This window comes from Chrysemys picta, chromosome 24 (genome assembly GCF_011386835.1).
Source record: "Chrysemys picta bellii isolate R12L10 chromosome 24, ASM1138683v2, whole genome shotgun sequence".
In the NCBI taxonomy this organism is placed as follows: Eukaryota; Metazoa; Chordata; order Testudines; family Emydidae; genus Chrysemys; species Chrysemys picta.
In genome coordinates, this window is record NC_088814.1 from 2935952 (window position 1) to 2954917 (window position 18966).

The 18966-nt window shown below is 58.3% G+C and overlaps 1 protein-coding gene across 2 annotated transcripts; it reads right to left on the reverse strand.

The window, feature by feature from the left end:
* Positions 1-6295: 6295 nt before the first annotated feature.
* Positions 6296-18330, reverse strand: CDC6 (cell division cycle 6). 2 transcript variants are annotated; one of them, XM_005294132.4, is made up of 12 exons: positions 18177-18330; positions 17405-17602; positions 14928-15185; positions 14643-14842; positions 13050-13225; positions 12551-12657; positions 12040-12179; positions 11278-11378; positions 9716-9780; positions 8581-8795; positions 8056-8196; positions 6296-7519 (listed from the first exon to the last, which is right to left on the reverse strand). In XM_005294132.4, the coding sequence occupies exons 2-12, from the start codon at positions 17583-17585 to the stop codon at positions 7430-7432; spliced, it is 1674 nt and encodes a 557-aa protein (XP_005294189.2). In that variant the 5' UTR covers positions 17586-17602; positions 18177-18330; the 3' UTR covers positions 6296-7429. The 2 variants fall into 2 exon arrangements, with proteins under 2 accessions (XP_005294189.2, XP_065433439.1); XM_065577367.1 differs by having other exon boundaries at positions 18228-18251.
* Between the last annotated feature and the right edge of the window lie 636 nt (positions 18331-18966).

Consider the following 18966-nt stretch of genomic DNA (forward strand, 5'->3'; position numbering starts at 1 on the left):
AGGAGGGAGAGAGATGGGGCCAGAGCCCGGGGGGGGGCGAGAAGGGCTGGCTGGTGCCACTGAACGAGACGCACGCTCTCATTGATGGAAATCCAGGACTCACCCATCTGCATGACCTACATTTGCTCGGCAGCCCGCGGAGCCGCGAGATAATTACACGGGGAGCGGGGGGGAGGAGAACCCGCAATGTACACCAGGGAGCTGGGAGGCCGCACGTCAGGCAGAACAGCCCCCCACACACACCAAATGGGGACACCCAGGCGCTCCCCAACAGCACCTAGTGCAGCACCCCTCCCTCAGCCTGGGGACAGATGGGTATCACAGGGCAGAGATGGCAACAGGGACCCAGAGCCCACCACACCTCTGGGCACAACACCCCTCCCCACCTCCGGCAGCTGCCCAGTCAGCCCTGGCACGGTGGCTGCTCTGAGACCCAACCCCTGGGCACACGCACAGCAGCTGGCAGGGCCTGGCAGGGTGCCCACACACAGACCCGCTCCAAGCAGGTGCTGGCGGATTTCCAGCGCTGGCGGAGGAGTCAGACATTGGTCAGGGCAAGACAATGGCGGCTCGTTTACAGGACGCAACTGGAGTCAGGACTCCTGGATTCCCAGCCCTGCCACTGACTGGCTGCGCGACCTGAGGCAAGTCCATGCCGCTTTGTGCCTCGGTTTCCCCATCCACAGCACGGGACAGACTCAGCTGCCCCCTCCCAAGGGTCTGGGACACACGCACGATGACAGAGGGCTCCCTGACCCGGCACCCGCTGCACACCGGGGCCCTGGCGTGGGACAGCCATGGAACCTGGGGGCACTGCCTGGCGTGGGTCTGGCCTTGCAGTTGGTTGTGCCACCCGGCCCGGCTCCTCCCCACAGAAAGGCTGGGGTGTAGCAGGGATGCCTGCCCCATTTCCCTGCCCACAGCCCTGGGTGCAACAGCCACGCAACCAGAAACAGCCAGTTAGCCCAGGGGCCTGACTCCGAACCACTGGGAACCCAAGAGTCCGTGCCATGGGACCCCGAAAACCAGACCAGTCCGTGTCGAACCAGAGCCCTTCAATTCATTCCATCGTCAGAGCCCAGCCTCTGCCAGCGGAAACCGCCGACTTCCCAGCCCAGAGCCCGATTCTACCAGGCCGGTCAGTGTGCAATGAATGAACAGAGCCACTCCCTGCTGCACGCCAGGCCAGCGCGTGCATCGCCCAGGCAGGAGCGGGGCCGTCGTGGCTCTCAGTCCGAGGGCAGCAAACACTGCCACTGCCACACAGACATTGGCAGTTTTGTTCCAGGCTTTAATCGATGTTGTGGTTCAAACCCCCCCCCAAAAAAACCCAACAACCTGCTTTGGCTTTTTGAATGAATTGGAACATTTGAAGTTTTTGCCCCTGCCCCCAGCTCAGAATTACCCAGCTCCCATTTCAAGCCTTCCAGATTTGGCTGGAAATCTCTCTCACCGCCAACCTTGAAATGCAACCACCTCTGGGGTGGAGCTCGCAGGCGGGTTTTAGCAGCTGCACAAGGGGGGACGGGGGGGGGGGGGAGCCGAAGCCCGGCAGCGGCGAAACTTTGATCCAAGTCTCCGGGCTCGGCTGCGAGCAGAAATCTCGGTTGTACAGACAGGGCCATTGGGGGGAGGGGGGGCAGATCCAGCTGTCAGACCGCAGCTGGAACTAACATCACGTGGCTTCAGGGCTCTGCCCCCCCCCGGGCCCTGCAGCCCCCATGCCAGCCTCGCAGCAGGCCCCGGGACTATGGAGAGCTGGTCAGCCCGGGACAGGGCTGGAGACGGGCCGGCCTGGCCCCGGCCCCGGACTTGGGGAAAGTTCACATCCGCTCCTCCCCCGGCTCGGCCCGTGTAGACGGCGGGGCCAACCCGCCCCGAGCCCGGCCCCGCGGCTCGCCCCAGGCTCTCCCACTTCTCCTTCCCCGCAGCAGCAGTTGGCAAGTCCCCCAAGCCCGGGGGCTGCCGGAGAGTTTGCAAAGGGGGGGGGGGGCAGTTTGCAGAGACAAGCTCGGACCCCCCCGGACAAAGTGCAAGGAGCCGCACCCCTCCCCCCAGACACAACTTTCTGGGCTCGGGGCCCCGCGGGGGGGGGGCGCTGCAAAGGGGGGGGGCAGTTTGCAGAGACAAGCTCGGACCCCCCCCCGGACAAAGTGCAAGGAGCCGCACCCCTCCCCCCAGACACAACTTTCTGGGCTCGGGGCCCCCGCGGGGGGGCGGGGAGCAGCTGGTAGGCATGGCTCGCGCTTGCATGGGGGGAGGGGGAGGCTCGCTTACCTGGCCGGGCTCGCCGGGGGAAGCCCTCTCGGAAACCAGCGGCCAGGATTCCCCCGCTTCTGGGGAGTGGGTGTTTGCACCGGCGGCTGCTGCAACAGGAACGCGGCTGCCCTGGGTCCTAGCGCCCGCCCGGCTCCGCCACACCTGGGGCCTGGGCTGCTCATGGCCAAGCGGGCTCGGGCCAGACGGACTGTGGGGGGCAGCCTGAGACCCCCCCATCCCCAGCAATCGGGGGGCTCAGCTCACCTGGGGGGGGGCTCAGATACAGCCCTGCCCCCCCCCACACTCCTTTCAAGGGAGGTTTTCAGGCTCTGGAGGGTGTTAAAAAGCCAGACCAACCCCCTTCCTTCCCCTCGTGTTTCCAGCCCATTCCCGCCTCCTGTCTGCCCGCACAGCCCCCCGGGGGGACTGGGCTGTCTCCCCTGGGCCCAGGCAGCGTCCTGCGCTGGCGGCCCCAGGCTGGAGTCACCGAGGCCGCCGGGGCGAGGATGTTTTTATTGGCTTCCAGATGGATTAAATAAATATGTGAAAGGAAACAACCTGCAGGGAGTTCCCCTAAAACACTTCTGCTCCGGGCCGGGCCACCCCCCGCGGGACCCTCTGCTGCAAGGCGCTGGGGTGGAAATGGTGGGGCTTTGAGGGAGGGGCTTCGCCCAGCCCCACAACTTGCCCCTCACCTGCTCTTCCGTTGTCCTCACCCGCACCGCAGGTCACCACCGCTGTGGTCCTCCAGCACCCAGGCTGCTGCCAGCAGTCAAACCCACCAGCTCCGTTCCTGAAGTGACAGTCAAACCAAAAGGTTCAGAAGCATCCCCTTGTAATGGCAGGGCTCCCTCTGGGGCACCCATCCCAGGCTGGGGGCACAGCCCTGCTGGAAACAAAGGCACCTTTGGGGGAGCAGGGAGCTGGGGGTGTGTGGAGGGTAAGAGCAGAGATGAGAACCATCCACACTCTCGCTCCTTTCTTTGCCCAAAGTGCTCTGCAGATCCTGCAAACTGCTCCAGGAGGCTGGATCCTGGTGCCCAGGCCCCAGCGGTGCAGAGGTCCAGCCACACCGTTCCTACCTACACACAGGAATGACTGTGCCCACTGCTGATCTGCAGTCTCCTCTGGGGTGGAACAGAACCAGTGTTCGACCACCACACAGGTCTGACTCCAGGGAAGGGGTGGGGGATTCAGGGAGGCGGAGTGTAATGACCCCCGTTGGACTGTGCCCCAGAGCCCGGCAGTAACAGCCTGACTCCTGGGGATCTCCAATGACCACACGCAGCAGGACAGGTTGAACCTGTCCATGAGAATTGTTAGCAGGATTCCAGCCATCGCCAAAGGGCAGCAGGGAACAAAGGCGCCACGGGCTGCCTGCGAGGGGCTTGGGTTCGAGTCTCACAGGCAGATGGCACTACGGCAGTACAGCCGCTCTGCTGCCTGGCCAGAAGGGGGCACCCCTCTGCACTCACTGGCACTGGAGTCATGCTGGAGCGCCTGTCCCCCCCCAGCCCAGGCACAAATACAGACTTCACCTCCCAGCCCCATTGCCAAGCGGTGCCGGGCAGCTGTACTGGTGCCTAATAGGCAGGGATGGGGGGTGGAAGAGGGCCTGGAGGAGACAGCCGGGCCCCCTCATTAGAAATCGCTGATGAGGCGGTTGCAGGCTGTGTGGGAAATGGCTGAGAGATCAAAGCAGCCTAGCGTGATTCAGAACCCAATTAGTGCCTTTCAGAGGAAAAGGGAGCTCTTTTGCCAGGGCGCAGTCAGCTGTGGTGTGGAGCTAGGCCGAGGGCCCTGCACATACACCACGGCCTGCGGGAATCCGGCCTTCACCCCACAGCCAGCGGCTGTTGAGAAAAGGGGCCAGTAGCTCTGCGCTCCAGGCCAAGGCGGGGAGGGAGGGAGGTGTTGGGACCATGCCCAGCCACGGCCCCAAACTATCTGCTCTTCTTACACAGCCCAGAGCTTTCCTCCTATGCCAGAGCCTCCCAGCACGGCCCTGCCTGGAGCCTCCCCCCCAGCTGCCCCTCCTCCATTGGCAAGCAGCAGTACAGGGCCTATGCCACACAGCTGGACAATTCAGATTCCGACTGGCAGAGGGCAGCTGCCCGCTATCCCCATCAGGACAATTGGTTCAAACGGACGAGCCCGTTTTGCGCACAGGCCCAGCCAAGTGACAGAGAGCGGGCAGAGGGGGCCCATTTGGGGGCATGACTAAGAGGCAAGTTTGAAAGGGGTCTGTGCCCTGGATCATTTCAGCCCCCTCCTCTGCACCTTGCCAGCCCCCATTGCTCCTCAGACAAACATGGACTCTTTCCTCCACCCCCCAGTCCCTTTCCCCTGAGAGTAGCTTTGAGCCCAGCAAGGTGACATGCAGCCAGGCCGCTGGAAATCAGTGCCACTTCAGCCCATTGCTCACCAGCTCTGCTCCGGCTCTGCGCCAGTTACCTGGGGCCAGCCCCTAACCTTCACTGGGGGAGAGAGCGCGAAGAGGCAGCTGCATTTTCTCCAGCGTAGGTGTGATACCTCACTCACAGAGGCACCTGGCTCTGCTCCTGCCATCAGTTGCCAGGTGCAGGCCTGCTCTAGAAGTGCTCGGCTCAAGCCGTTTCCGTTTAATAGCAGAGAAGTCCTCGCTCACGGGGATTAAAGTCTGCACTTAGAAAGGGCCAGATCTCGGTGGGCTTTAATTTCTACGCAGAGGATTTGATTCAGGGGCCGTCCCCTCCCTGAGCACAGCACAGACCTGATGCTGCATGGACACCACCCCCGCTTTGCAGCCTGGAGAGTGAGTGATCAGCGGCAGCAAGGAGCTGTTGCCTTTCCTGACAGCAGTCCCCATGCTCAAGGCCCTGCAGGTGCCATTACCACTCGGGGAGAGCAAGCTGGCGTCTATTCTACCCTGGGTAGCAACCACCCCCGGCAGGAGAGGAGCCAGAGGGATTCTCAGATCCCACTGGGAGGCTGCAGCAGGGGTGGTTAAAAGTAACTCCGCTTTCAGCTTATGCACAAGGAGCTGGTGCTGGGAGCCGCAGAGGGCAAGGAGGAAACAGCAGCTCCCAAGACCGTCTCTGTTGTGGTGGCTCTGGCTGACCCCTATCTCGCTGCCAGCATCTTTGCAAATTTGCTAATAGTTTGGCCCAGCTGGCAGTGGACCCAGCATGGACAGTAGCTGGAGGAACAACCGTCTCTCTCAAGGTCTCTGCAGACAATAAAATGCAATTTAAATCAAGGCTCCCATCTGTTCTCAATCCTGCTCCGAGCCTGCTTCTTATTAGACCACAGCTCATCTTCACCAGCAGCCATGGGTGTGGCGAAGGCTAATGGACTAGACTAGGTGAACAGCACCACAGAAGCTCCTTGTAGCACAGGGCCTAGATGGGTTCCAGTAGCCAGGAACCTGGGTTGCTTTGGGACCGCACATCCCACTCCATTTAAACAGTGGGCATTAGACAGTACCCACTGATTGCACTGGCCATGCAGGGTGGCAGCTTACCCCTGCCTGCAATGCGTGTGGAGAATCGGTGCACCCCGTGGGATAGCAGAGGGGTTCCACACATGTTCGCATCAGTCTCACAGCCCCACTGAACCCCTTTTGAGGACGGCACCAGGAGAAGGGGGAGGCACAGCCGGCCTATGAAGCAAGCTGCGATTTTGTCGAAGCCTGTATTATTTTTAACATAAGCTGCAGAAAATGTAATCGTGTCTTCTCAGCACTGGAGGATAGTTTCAAAGTGCCCGTCGAGCTGGTCAGAGACTGCCGCACATCAGTGAGAGAGTGGGGCTTTGTGTTTCCCAACCCGTAAATACAGCTGGGCCTATCTCGCAGTGGAGTTCTGTCCTTGCACCTGCCTTTCAGAACACACCTGCTACAGGAGTGAGTCCATCCAACCTGGGAGATGTGGGGGGACAGAGGTTAGGGAGGGACATAACACATGCCCAACGTTCATAGCATTGGCACACATTTTAGTCTGGTCTATGCTCTCACAAGAGGCTCATTACAAACAGATGACACTGATCAGACAGTAAGTCATTTTCAACGCAGAGAGGTTACTTTTTAATTTAAAAATAGATAGGAGAAGGGGTTGCCCAGAATCCCCACACTGTTTGGCCTCACACACGCAATACAGCTTCCTCAAACTTTACAAACTTATTTCAGGCGAAAGAAGCACGGTTCATTGTGCTACAAGAATGCCCCCTGCTGGAGAAAGCTTGCTCCAAGGGCGAATACATCACAATGTCTGAAGTGGGTCACTCCTTAGGGATGCAGGGGAGGGGGAAGAGTAGAATCAAATTAAAAACCAATGCCGAGATTAGGAACCTCCGATGTGCAGAGCAGGGTGCAGGCTGGGTGGTGTCATAAGCCAGATGTTCTGTTCGTTTCTAGCGCACAGGAAAGGGGAGAAGAAACTGGGTCTTTTGGAAGAGGCCTAACGTGACTCTTCATAATGTCACAAACAAGTAGGAATAAATGTATCCACAGCTTGAACAGTAAGATACACACAGCCCTCGGGGCTTCAGACTAAGCCCTGATCGAGCCCCAGAGACATTAAGCCTCACTAAGAGCGACATCTGCTACGCGGAAATAACTAGACTTCAAAGGAGCCTGGGTTGGGAGCGCAGCGCCTGCCATCTCATTTCCTCCTGCAGCCTCTCGCGCTGCTAATGGTTTCGTTTCTCCAAACAGACTCTTGCTGCCTGAGCACCATCCCTTTGATCTCCAGCTGTTCAAAAAAGGCAACATGATGGCGTACGTGCAGGTTGTGGGGAAAGGATGTCAGGACGGCCAGCAAACATCCTGGATCCAAGAGGGAAATGGAGCCCTGCAAGAGGCTCGGCATAGGGCCTGCAGCCATTCACAAACTGTTCCAAATCCACCACAAGGAGGGTCACTTTGGCTTTGTCTCAGACTCAGGCATTAGCCACCTCAGCCGGCGGCATATTTAAAAACAAGGATACAGTTAAAAACAAACGAGGCAGCTTTATAACGAGATGTCGTGAGCTGAAGGCAGATCAAATTCATCCTTTTAAACGCTCCACTGCCATGGCTCAGCGTGACCTTCAGCGAAGGTTGTTACCGCGGACAACGGAGCCCAGGCAGTTATTTGTCTAGGACACGGAGAGAGCCACATCCCTTTCAAAAGAGGCATCAAGGTAGAGGAGTCTAGAGCTGCCCCCCCGCCAAGATGTTTCCAATCAAGACGCCGTCCTTGAGGGCATGTTCCACGTCCTTCTCCTCTATCTTCAGGGAAACCTGAAGGAGAGACAAGGCTCCTTACTACACAGACCTGCCCAGCATCCGTGGGAGCCAATGAGCACGGCCCAGGCTACTCAAACCCTCACCCGAGGTTACAGGGTCCACACAAGCAGCAGCACCGACAGGAACTGCCCCTGTGCAGCTGGCCAGCAATAGCCTGCTCTCCTGCCGCTCGCGCACTGGCCCACCTAGTCCACCACCAGAGCAAAGCACTGGGGCCTTCCGGCCGTAGCCTCCTCCGAGAGCGGCCGGCGTCAGATCCTCCAGGAGTTAAAATGTCCCCACAACAGAGTCACTGGTCTAGGAGCCCTTCTAGTCCTGGAGCCCGACTGTCAGGTCAGGGCAGCTCTCCCCTGCTATCCATCCCTCCTCAGGGTTCTCCTCGACCCTGCTGGCTCCCCAGCTAACCTGCATTTCCCAGTGCTCTCCTCCCTTTGCCCGCCAGGCCTGAGTGTCGCAGCCACCCCCATTTCTGCAGCAGCTCCCTTTGGAGCCTGTCCCTGGGGAGAAAGCAGCATGGTTTGTGGGGGTACCTTTGTGAGCCTGGCTTCCTTGGCTTTCTTCAGTGCCAGGATGCCCCTGGATTCCAAGAGGGTGGCGAGGGAGAGGCAGTCAGACTGGGCTACGGGTGCCATCTGCTGCTGCCGGCAGACTCTGCTGTAGGCTTCATGTAGCTGGGAGAGGAGGGAGGGAGCGGTCATCACCCACAGCCACTGAACGCAGGCGAGGGAGACGCACAGGTGCCAGCAAGCCTCCATCCCCATCCCCATCCGCCTCCCCCTCCCTGGGCTGACCATCTCCAGGTGTGTGGCTAAACCCAATTCCCCCTCCAGAGTGCGTCAACGTCGCTCTGAGCGCCTGCCTGGGGACTTGCTAGACAGCAAACAAGACGGGCCCACGTCACCTGCCCGGTGGGGCTCACGACTGGACCCGCCAGGTGGAGAAGACTGTCCTTCCCAGGGAGTCGCAACCCCCAACCTACTGCTGTTGGACTAGGGTGGAGCCCGAGGCAAAGAGCTCAGGTTCGTCTCGCCGTACAACCCAACGGCCTGACTCACCTTCCCCAGCGTCACCTCCTTGGCTTTCAGCTGCCTGGCTAGGAGCAGCAGGGAGCAGACCAGAATCTTCTGCTGCAGGGGGAAGGAGTCACTGGCTCCATCACTTCCCAGGGCCATCCTGTCACCATACACATCCGAGATCACCCGGGATATGTGCGGGAGCCCAACTCTCCTAGGAACTGGGGAGGCCGAGGCGGAGGTAGCGGGCGATTTACCTGTAGGCCAGACAACGCTGAGTCAGAGGAGATGGGGTTTGATTAATATAGAAGCAACACAACACTAGGACAGGAAATAGGCCAGTGTATTGGCTACTGGCTAAAGGCAACCCAGTCAAGTCCGAGTTGTCAGAAGCCATGGGTTTGAGTGGGATGTAACTATCCCTTCCTTCCCCATCGCACTGGGAACCCAAATCCTGCAGCCCTGAGCCAGTGCGTGGGAACCAGGAAGTGAAACTGATCCATCTAGTTTCGCTGTTAGGACACAGCAGGGCAAAATGCCAGTGGCATAAAATGGTGCAAAGAAAAGTGGATTTTTAGAGCAAACTTCATCTTACTATAGTCTGAAGCACCAGGAGTAGAGGGAGAGAGAACCATATTCTATATATATGGTCACAAAATTGATGAGGACCCAAAGAGCGGGGGATGTTTTAGCCACCCCTAAGAACAGCACATCCTGCATACGGCAGCCAAAAATCCAAGGGGAAGGGCTGAAGTCCTTTGGAACACGGTCTGAGACAGTGCTAATATCTTCCCCCCCAGCACACTGTCCCTATGCACAGCTTGCACTTGGAAAGGTTCCACTGCGACTATCCCAATCTGAACTCCCGCCCACGCTGTCCCCCCATGTGCGAGCTGCTATTTCACACCTACACTTAAGTGCTTTCATTCTAGTTAAAGCCAGCCCCAGAGACGAGAGCAGGTGTGACCTTCACATCTAGGGCTTTTGCTTCCAGAGAGCTGGAAGGAAAGCTCCTTGCGTGCCAGGCGTTTGTGCAATCTCTTGGGGACCTCCATTCCAGTAATGCGCAAAACACGCCATTGGCAAGGAAGGCTACAATTAAGGTCGAGGAGACTGACAGAAAAATAAAAGCCAAGAGTGCAGAGCTTCCTGACTCAGGCTGGCGGCAGCTACTTACAGCCAGGCAGTGGTTTGAAGACAGTCTGGCTTCTCACATCCAACTCCACCATCTCAATGGCTCGCCTAGGACACAGATTTATGCAAGTTACTTTAGACTGAGCCTTTTGGGCTGCTCAAAACCTAAACCGCCCCAGACCTGAAGGCAGCACCCTTGCCTCTCTGCACTGAAACAGAGCAGCTTGGAACATGAAGGGTTCGCATGCACTCAGGTCAAGTCCTTATCCCCTAGGCACATCCCACACCTGGGCCCCCCTGACTGCCCCACTAAAGAATGGTCCCCTAACAACGACAGGGCACCCATTGGTCTCCAAGCAGGGCTGCTAGCTGTAGCCTGGGTCATGCCTCTGTGGGTCATGCCTCTCCTCCAGCTGTGATCACTTTTTAGGCACCAACCCCTCCCCAGGAGGCTGGACCCAAACTCCCAAGCATTCCCGGGCGGGCAGTATCACAGCCAGCAAGTAATAAGCCCTGCACCCAGGGAGAGGAGCTAAACCAGCACGAACACAGAAGTTGTGGGATGCAAACAGCAGCGCACACCCATTAACAGGAGCTCATTTTCATCTCTAAACATGGACCTAATGAGACAAAATCCCCTAGTTACTGCAGGGTCACCGATGGATGGAGGCTGGGAGATGAGGTGCCCAGGAAATCATTTGATTTTAAGAAGTGGGCCACTACAGGAAGCAAGAGAATCACTACGTGCCTGGCAAGATGATGCAGCGTTTGGGTGGCCAGCAGAGCAGGGCAAGGTTCAGATCTGGGCGGGGGGAGCAACCTGACTTTTCCAGCAGTCATGAGTTGTTTCTAGTGTAAAGTATCCGAGGGGTAGCCGTGTTAGTCTGAATCTGTAAAAAGCAACAGAGGGTCCTGTGGCACCTTTAAGAATAACAGGTCTTAAAGGTGCCACAGGACCCTCTGTTGTTTGTTTCTAGTGTAAGTTTTTCCTAGTCCCTCCCAGCCCCAACTGGTGGCCAATGTCCCTCCAATACAGCCGTTCTCCTATTGGGACAGCCCTGCTTCTGCCATACTCCCCGCTCAGGATGGCAACTGTCCTGGAGCTGGTGCGGACGCCCCAGCTAATGGGTTAGTCCAGAATGTGCCCTTTGGCACAGGCTTAACTGACACCCCTTTCTGGAGGAGATGTGCCCCAACAAAGGAAGAGTCCCCAGTGCGGTAGAAAAGTCCTGCCTATAATGAAACTGGAGGAGAACAGCCCCAGAAAGGAAGAACAGGAAGGGGAAAAAAATTCTGAAGGAAAAACTGGTTCAGCTTCATAAAGAAACCTGCTTGAGAGCTGCTAATGGGGCCTTCTGCAATACAAATGTAATTAACCAATCTCTAGTCACAGCGGGAAGGGCTGGCAGCAGCGCCTTGTCTCACCCTCCATAGGTAATGGGCTGCGAACGTCTCAGACATTAACATGGTCAGGAGGCAGCGCTCCTGCAGCGATGCAAGCCCTCCTTTCAACGCCAGGGAAGCAGCAGCATAATGGAGCCTTAAGTCACGCTCGCTCAAACGACATTGGGTAAGGAGCCTGCCTTCGGAGGCGGCAGCGTTTACCTGCATACGTCCAGCGCCTTGCGAGCATCTCCCGAAACGGCAGAGACTTTCCGGGCACAGAACTGGATGGCAGTGCTGTCCAAGACCTGAGCGCCAGACACCTGCCGAGAGAATGGAGCACAGGGCAGTTATGGAGAGGTCTCCACTGCAGAAGCCGCAGGTGGTCCAATACGGTTCAGACAGAAAATAGCCCATTTGGCTAGATGCATGTGGATTGTGTCACGCACCCCACTGCACCTGGGAAGTTCTCCCACCTGTGTTGGGAAGACAGAGTGCATAACTCACTGCATCATGGCTAAGATCTCACCTCCAGCCCCCAGAGTCTGGAGGATCCAGGGATGCCACTGAGAATGGGATTCCCAACAGCCTGGACTCTGTTCCCTCCAAGGAAGGGGGGTCATCACAACAGAGCAGGAGCCATGCCTGCATTAGGCTTGAGCCTATGCCAATGACTGACCTGCTTGTGGAAAGTCACCAGCTGTCCCTTCTGCCACCTGCTCAGTGGTAAGTGGCAGGCTTGGAGACAGAGCGAGCAATCTCTCACAGAAGCCAGCATTGCAGAAGAGTGCTATGCTGCAGTTAATAAGCAATATCAGCCAGCTACAACTACAAAGTTTCCTCCAGACAGCACCAGAAAGATGCTCTCGTGGTTCCAGATCTGTGTGTGGACTCGTTCACAGAGGCCAATGTCAACGCAGGAGTCTAAGCTTCTCCCCCAGAGAAGGGGATGAGCCCATGTGGACTTGGCCCCTGGGTTCTTACCTGTCTCAGCCGTTCCTGCAGGATGGAGGCAATCTGCTCCTTTGTGTAAGGTGGGAAGTTTAGCAGCTGGGGTTTGCACTTGGGCCGGGCCTGTAGCCTGGCCAGGATCCGGTCCGTGAGGTCCAGGGCGTTGGCCACTCCTGCGAAGCACATTGAGGCTATTGAGAACGGCAGCCTGGGCTAACAGGGAGTGGGGAAATCTTCCAGGGTCAGAGAATCATGTGCAAGGCTCTGCATTGATCATGCATCCTGGGGCTGGGCAAGGACAGTCTTTAATGCACCCATCAGGGGATAGGTTTGCTACAGTAACTAGACTGATTTCTGTTGCCAGAAGCCAGCTTCATAATCTTCCCCGGCTTTCTCCAAGAGGAAAATGCCAGGGCACCTCCTGCAGGAGGATGGATATGTGCCATCCCCTCAGGGCACTCCCACACAGAGCTTCTGCAGCCACCGGGCATTTCAACGGCAGCACCAGGCCAAAGCACTGTCACGGCACAACTGACACACTTACCGATGAGGACAAGCTTGGAGCCAATGAGCCAGGGCCACTCGAACACTGTGTAGAGCACGTCCTGTCCTTTGCTGTCCAGCTGGTCCATCTCATCCAGCACCAGCACGCTATGCAAAGGCAGGAAAGAAAGCCCAGCTCAGCACCGAGGCTTTGCTCTGGGGGCAGAGAGATTAACCGGCCCCTGCTGAGGAATGGCCAGGCAATCCCCCCCGTCGCTCGGGGCATGGCAGAGGCAGGCAACCCTTCCCTGACACAGCCTGTGCTTCGTAACAAAATAAGGGCCTGGTTTTTCCACGATGCCAAGCGCCCACATCCCACCCTGACTTCCCCTGCCGCTGGCGGTGCGCCGCTCCTCTGGAAAATCAAGCCCTCAGCACCCAGCTGCAATGACTAGGGGAATCATGGCTGGGAACACAGCTATCACACAGGCCCAGCCGCTGGCCTGGTCACACGGAGCGGCTCACAGCACTTTGGGAGCGTTTCAGAGCACAGTACTCACGTCATGGGCATCCCCTCTGCTGTCAGCTGTTTCTCCAGCTTCCTCACCAAGTCTCTCCCAGCTACCTTGGACGCCCCCTGCTGGCCCATCTGCTCAGCTATGGCTGGGAACACGGCCTGGGAGCTGCTGAGGGACATGCAGTTCAGGACAATGGTTTTGCTGCCCGGGAGCTCATTCTGCCACGGGGAGAAAAGGGAGAATTAGAGAGCCAGCAAGCCACAGCTCAGATCCCTTCCCACGCACCGTCCTGCACCCGGGAAAGGCTCAGGCGAGCCAAGCAAAGGACAACGCAGCTCAGCTGACCCAGGTTTTGGTAGTCGGTCGAGAGCAGAGACCGGCTAGCAGCCATCTCCCTTTCCCAGGGCACCAATCCCCCAGCATAATCACAGCAAATTCATGCCTCCCACCCTCACTTTCAAGGCGTCTCCCTCTCTCTCTCCCTTATGTCTCTCGGCCTCAGGCCTGGTCTACACCTAGAACTCACTCTGCACATACTAGAACTTCAGTCGGGAGAAGTTATGTTGCTCAGGGATGTGAATAAGCCACCCCCACCCCCCCGAAGCAATGTAAGTCACACTGACCTAAGCGCCAGTGTGGACAGCGCTACGTCGACGAAGAGACTCTCCTGCCAACAGAGCTACCACCGTTCACAAGGGCTGGAGTAATGAAGTTGTCAGGAGAGCTCTCCCCCGTTGGCATAGAGCACCTGCATTAGCTGTGCTGCTTTAAGCTCTGTAGGATAGCCATCGCCTTAGATCAAGCTAGCTACATCACTAGTGGATGAATTTTTCATCCCCAAGAGACATAATTAAGCCAAGCAAAGCTCCCGTGTACACAGTGCTAGGGCAGGGGAAGAATTCTTCCCCCAGCCTAGCTACCGCGTCTCGGAGACATGGACTAACTAAAGCCCTTCCATCGCTGTAGGAAGAGTCTACGCTACCGTGGTGCAGCTGGAGTGTATCTAGTGCAGACTTACTCCGAGTTCCGCTCTCCTACTCGGATTCTCATGGCATCCTCTCTTAAGGAAACGCCCTCAACCATCTCCTCCTCAAACCCCACTCTGCCCCAAGCACATGCTCTCTCTCGTTATTCCCCCTCCACATGCACTGCATTTAACTGCCTGAACCAGACTACGCACCGCAGGACAGGGACCAGGGTAAGCGTTCGTAGATTGCTCTGCACATACGTGGAGCTACAAGATGCCCAAACTCCAGTAATCAGAGGTGCTAATGCTGACTGGGGATGGCAGATTAAACCAAACATGAAGCATTAAGGCCAAAGCGTTTGAGCTGTGGTGAACCAGAAGAGCAGCCTTAAGGAGGGACCTGAGAAGCAAAGTCACCCCACTGTTTGCTCCCTTCCCTGTATGCTCCAAACCACCTGTGTGATTTGCCTCAAACGTCCCAGGAAAATCCATCCCACGTAAGATCACCCAAGAAAGATCTCAGGGGGACCAGATTTTGTTTGCCAAAGGTAGGGGGTACACGGGGCTTATAGCAGGTAGGCATGTTCCTGCTGTAGCTACAGCAGAGACGCTGACATCCATAACAGAGCATTTGAGACAGGTGTCTGAACCTCCAACCACAGCCATACCTGGAAGTCTTGCAGGATTCTGCTCAGACAGGCAGTTTTTCCAGTGCCAGGAGCACCGGAGATGTAGAGACTGCCAGGTTTCTCCCCACAGACATGTTCTTTCAGGAACTGCCTGATGGCATCAGTCTCCTTCTCCCTGGCAAGAAGCCGGTCAGGGACAGCTGTGTGCAGAACGCTCTTCGCCTGCTGATAACAAGTGCCTATGCCAGATAGAGAGACACATCAGAGAAAGATGCGGAAGTGCCCTGGGGCCTGTTCTCCACCAGACATTGCATCAACACCTACCTTCCTGCCTGAACAGCTGGATGCACACAGGTTGCTTGTTGAGACAAGAGCGCTCAGAGCTTCTTGGGGTCTCCTGCCGCTTGTGGAGCGGGGACGGCACCAAGTTGTTCCTCTTGCCAGGAGACTCAGTCGTTGGCTGCTCGCTGAAGAACAAGCGTCGCCCCTTGTGAGAAGCAGACGGGAGCTCATTCTCCCCCTTGCTCTGCTTCGTCGGGGAGCAGGGCAGCGACTGGGGGATGTTGCACAGGTTGTCATCGCCTGCAGGAGGGAGAAGCGCCAAGTTCAATAAGTAGCAGTGGCCAATGGAGAGGTAAATGGCTGGAGGAAGGTGACCAACTTACATTGCAGGGTCAGGGCATGCTGTGAAAGCCAGGCTAGGACCTCAACCCCACGAGAAATTTAGAATGGCACCCGGGGTGGTGACTACAATTAATGGGCCAAGGGGAAATTAGTCCCAATATTAGCAAAAGCTCCCTGAGACAGACCGATCCAGCTGTGGGCCAGCCTCCCGAGGAACAGTTTCATCTGTTGCTTGGGATCCTTCATAAGACAATAGAACAATCCTACATTGACCTCAGGGAGGGGGAACTTCGCTTAGTCTACAGAGCCCAGGAGAAGCCTGCTGGCTCTAACACAGGGTTAACGCTTCCATTGCAATCCCTGGGCAGTGGTTTCCATTGAAGACCACGTATCATTTCTGACCTCAGCAGACTCCCACTGATGTCAATGGGAGGCTGGCACAGATCAAAAGTGGAACAGCATTTATGTGGTGACTAAGCTCTCAGCCACCTTGGCTTGTTTGTTCAGTGTCTCGTCATGTTCATCATCACTTAGTGGGAAAAATGTGTTCCCCTTTAGGAACAGCACCATTCCCGCCCTGTTTCCTTCCTTCCCCATCTTCCTCTCCCCCTTCTCTGAGCTCTTTGCCCTGCAGCAACTCCTAGGTCCCACTAGGGTTGCCAACTTTCTACTTGCACAAAACCAAAAACTCCTGCCCCACCCCCACTCCCTCCATCCTCCACTCCCTCCGTCTGCTCATTTTCACCAGGCTGGCTCAGGGGGTTGGGGTTCAGGAGCGGGTGAGGGGTCTGACTGGGGGTGCAAGCTCTGGTGTGGGGCTGGGGATGAGGGATTTGGGGTGCAGGAGTGGGCTCCAAGCTGGGGCTGAGGGGTTTAGAGTGTGGAAGGGGGCTCCGGGCTAAGGCAGGGGGTTGGGGTGTGGGAGGGGGTACATGCTCTGGCTGGGGTGCAGGTTCCAGTGTGAGACCAGAAATGAGGGGTTCAGGGTGCGGGAGGGGGCTCTGGGCTGGGGAAGGGGATTGGGATGCAGGGGGTGGGGTGAAGGAGGGTGCTCTGGGCTGGGATCAAGGGGTTCAGAGGGCAGGAAGGGGATCAGGGCTCGGGCAGGGGCGCAGGAGGGGGTCAGGGTGCAGGCTCCAGGAAGTGCTTACCTCAAGCAGCTCCCAAAAGCAGCAGCATGTCCCCCACTCCGGTTCCTAGGCGGAGGGGCAGCCAATGGGCGCTGCAGAGCTGTTGCTTGGGATGGGGCCAGCATGCAGAGCCCCCTGGCTGTCCCTACACATAGGAGCAGGAGGACATGCCACTGCTTCCAGGAGCTGCAGGGAGCCTGCCTTGTCCCACTGCGCCGTTGATCAGACTTTTAACGGCCCCACGCCTGGCAATCCTAGGTCCCACCTCCACACCCCTGGGGTCCACTCCCACTTCCCTATTCCACCCACTAAAATAATCTTAAGGTCCTAGAGTGAATATTTCAGTGATGAGTGGAGTGGGGAATGGACACCTCTCCGAACCCTTGGTCCAGGCGGTCTAGAGACCCGAGTCAGTACTGCCTTAGTTACACTCAGTTCACAATTGACAGGCTCTTAGGGATTTGGGGGTGGGGGGCAGGGCGTGTTTGGAAATAAAAGTGTTACCAATATAATTATGTCAGTTTGGAGTGTGACATTTTACTGACATAGTTATACAGGTCTAAGCTTCTGTGTGGATGCAGTTGCACCAGTGTAGAGGTGCCTTACATCTGCATCCACATTAGGAGGCTTGCACCACTCTAACTATACTGGCATAGTTAAAGGGGCAAAAATTTCTAGCGCTGACAAGCCCTTAGATGCTGGATATGAGATGCAACATATCTATCCCAAGAGAACTGGACTTGGCCCATGGCCTGGGCGTTTGCCACCACACCCAGAGGGCTGCGAGGGTGACTAACCAGGTAGTTCTTTGCTACCCAAGAAACAAGGCCCAATTCTCAGGCATTTAGCAATCATGGTGCCTCCTTTTTTCAGGTGGAAAGGAAAAGAAAGGCCTGCTGTCTGTGGGGTGTAGGGAACAGTCTGGTAGCGCCCGTGGGAACGGTGAGCGCCAAGTGTGGGGCTGGGAGCCAGGAACCCTGAACTCTCATTCGGGTTCTGGCCCTGCAAGAGGTGGGGGGCAGGGTAAGTCCCCTGGCAGTACCTCACCTAGGCGTTTGCGGGGGCTCAGCGGCAGGACCTTTTCCCGGGGTGAGAGCGTCAGGAGGGTCACCCTGGTGGGGTTCGATGGGGCATCTTTGCAACCCGCAGTGGGCGCGCCGGGCGTCCTGGGCTGTTTCCTCCGGGGGAAGTCGATAGCGGCCTGGGTCTGCGACCTGGTGCTGGGCATGGCTGCCACACGGATACCTGGGGGGCAGGGAAACCGCTGGCCTCAGAATCATCCCCTCCCCATAAGGGGCAACGGCCCCCTCGCAACGCTGGGCGGGGAAGGGGGGAGACTCAGCAGCTAGATAGGAAACGCACACACCCCCAGCCGACCCCCTGCACAGGAGCGGGCTGGAGCCATGGGACTCAGCCAAGAACCCACTCCACGTGAATACTTCCCACGCCCCCCCCACCCCATCCTCACCCCTCCCCCACCTGGCACCACACCTCCACCCCTCCCCCAGCCCCCACAACCAGGCACTGCGCCACCACACCCCCGCCCCATCACCCCTCCCCCACTTCCCCCCCCCCACCAGGCACCGCGCCCCTCCCCCACCTAACACCACACCCCAAACCCTCCCCCAGCCCCCACAACCAGGCACTACGCCACCACACACCCCCCACTTCACCCCCGCCCCATCACCCCTCCCCCACTTCCCCCCCCCACCAAGCACCGCGCCCCTCCCCCACCTAGCACCACACCGCAAACCCCCACAACCCGGCACCGCGCCCCATCCTCACCCCTCCCCCACCCGGCACCGCGGGCCCCTCTCACCCCGACTCCCGCTCCGCGCCGAGCTCCCAGCGCGCTCTCGCTCTCACTCACTTCCCGCCACCGGCCCGAACTAGCCCCGCCCACGCGCCCCATAGGCTCCTCCGCCCGCCGCCTCCGCCAATCGCGCGGCTCCGCGCCAAGCCAGGCCACGGCCCCGAGCTGCCCGGCGGCCAATCAGCGCCCAGAGCGCCGCCGCGACCCCCCCCCCCCGCTCCCCTTCCCCGGAAACCGAGGCCCCCGCGGCGGACTACGGCTCCCAGCAGCCCATGCGGCAGGGCTGGTGCCGCATTGCGCGGTCACGGGGCGTGGTGCATGCCGGGAGATGGAGTCCCCGTGGAAAGACGCGTGCTGGGACTGACAGTCCGTGCAGGGCGGCAGCCTCGAGGAGGGTGGGGGGGGCAGACTGTCCCTGCTTGCCCCCCTCCCCGGCTGGCACCGGCCTCGCAGCCACAGGGGGGGCAGCGCGCCCCGGGGTGCAGGGGGGCTTGCTGGGGGCCAGAGAGGGACAATACAGGCCTGGGGGCAGCAGGAGCCGGCCCGGCCTGGCGGTTCTTGCTCTGGCCCGGGCCGGGCCGCAGGGACCCCCGTGTTTGGGGAGCAGGCGGGAGCCGAGCCACACACAGACTTGGCAAAGCGCCGGGGGGGTTAGAACATCAGAACGGCCAGACTGGGTCAGACCAAACGTCCATCCGGCCCAGCGTCCGGTCTGCTGCCAGTGGCCAATGCCAGGTGCCCCAGAGGGGATGAACAGAACAGGGATGTTAGAGTCTTGGCCTTCCTAACATCCTCC

Coding starts and splice junctions, on each gene's coding strand:
- CDC6 (XM_005294132.4), bottom strand. CDS start 17,585: ATGCCCAGCACCAGGTCGCAGACCCAGGCCGCTATCGACTTCCCCCGG. Junction 14,843..14,927: donor CCAGCTGTTCAGGCAGGAAG/GTAGGTGTTGAT, acceptor TATCTGGCATAG/GCACTTGTTATCAGCAGGCG. Junction 12,658..13,049: donor GCAGAGGGGATGCCCATGAC/GTGAGTACTGTG, acceptor GCCTTTGCATAG/CGTGCTGGTGCTGGATGAGA.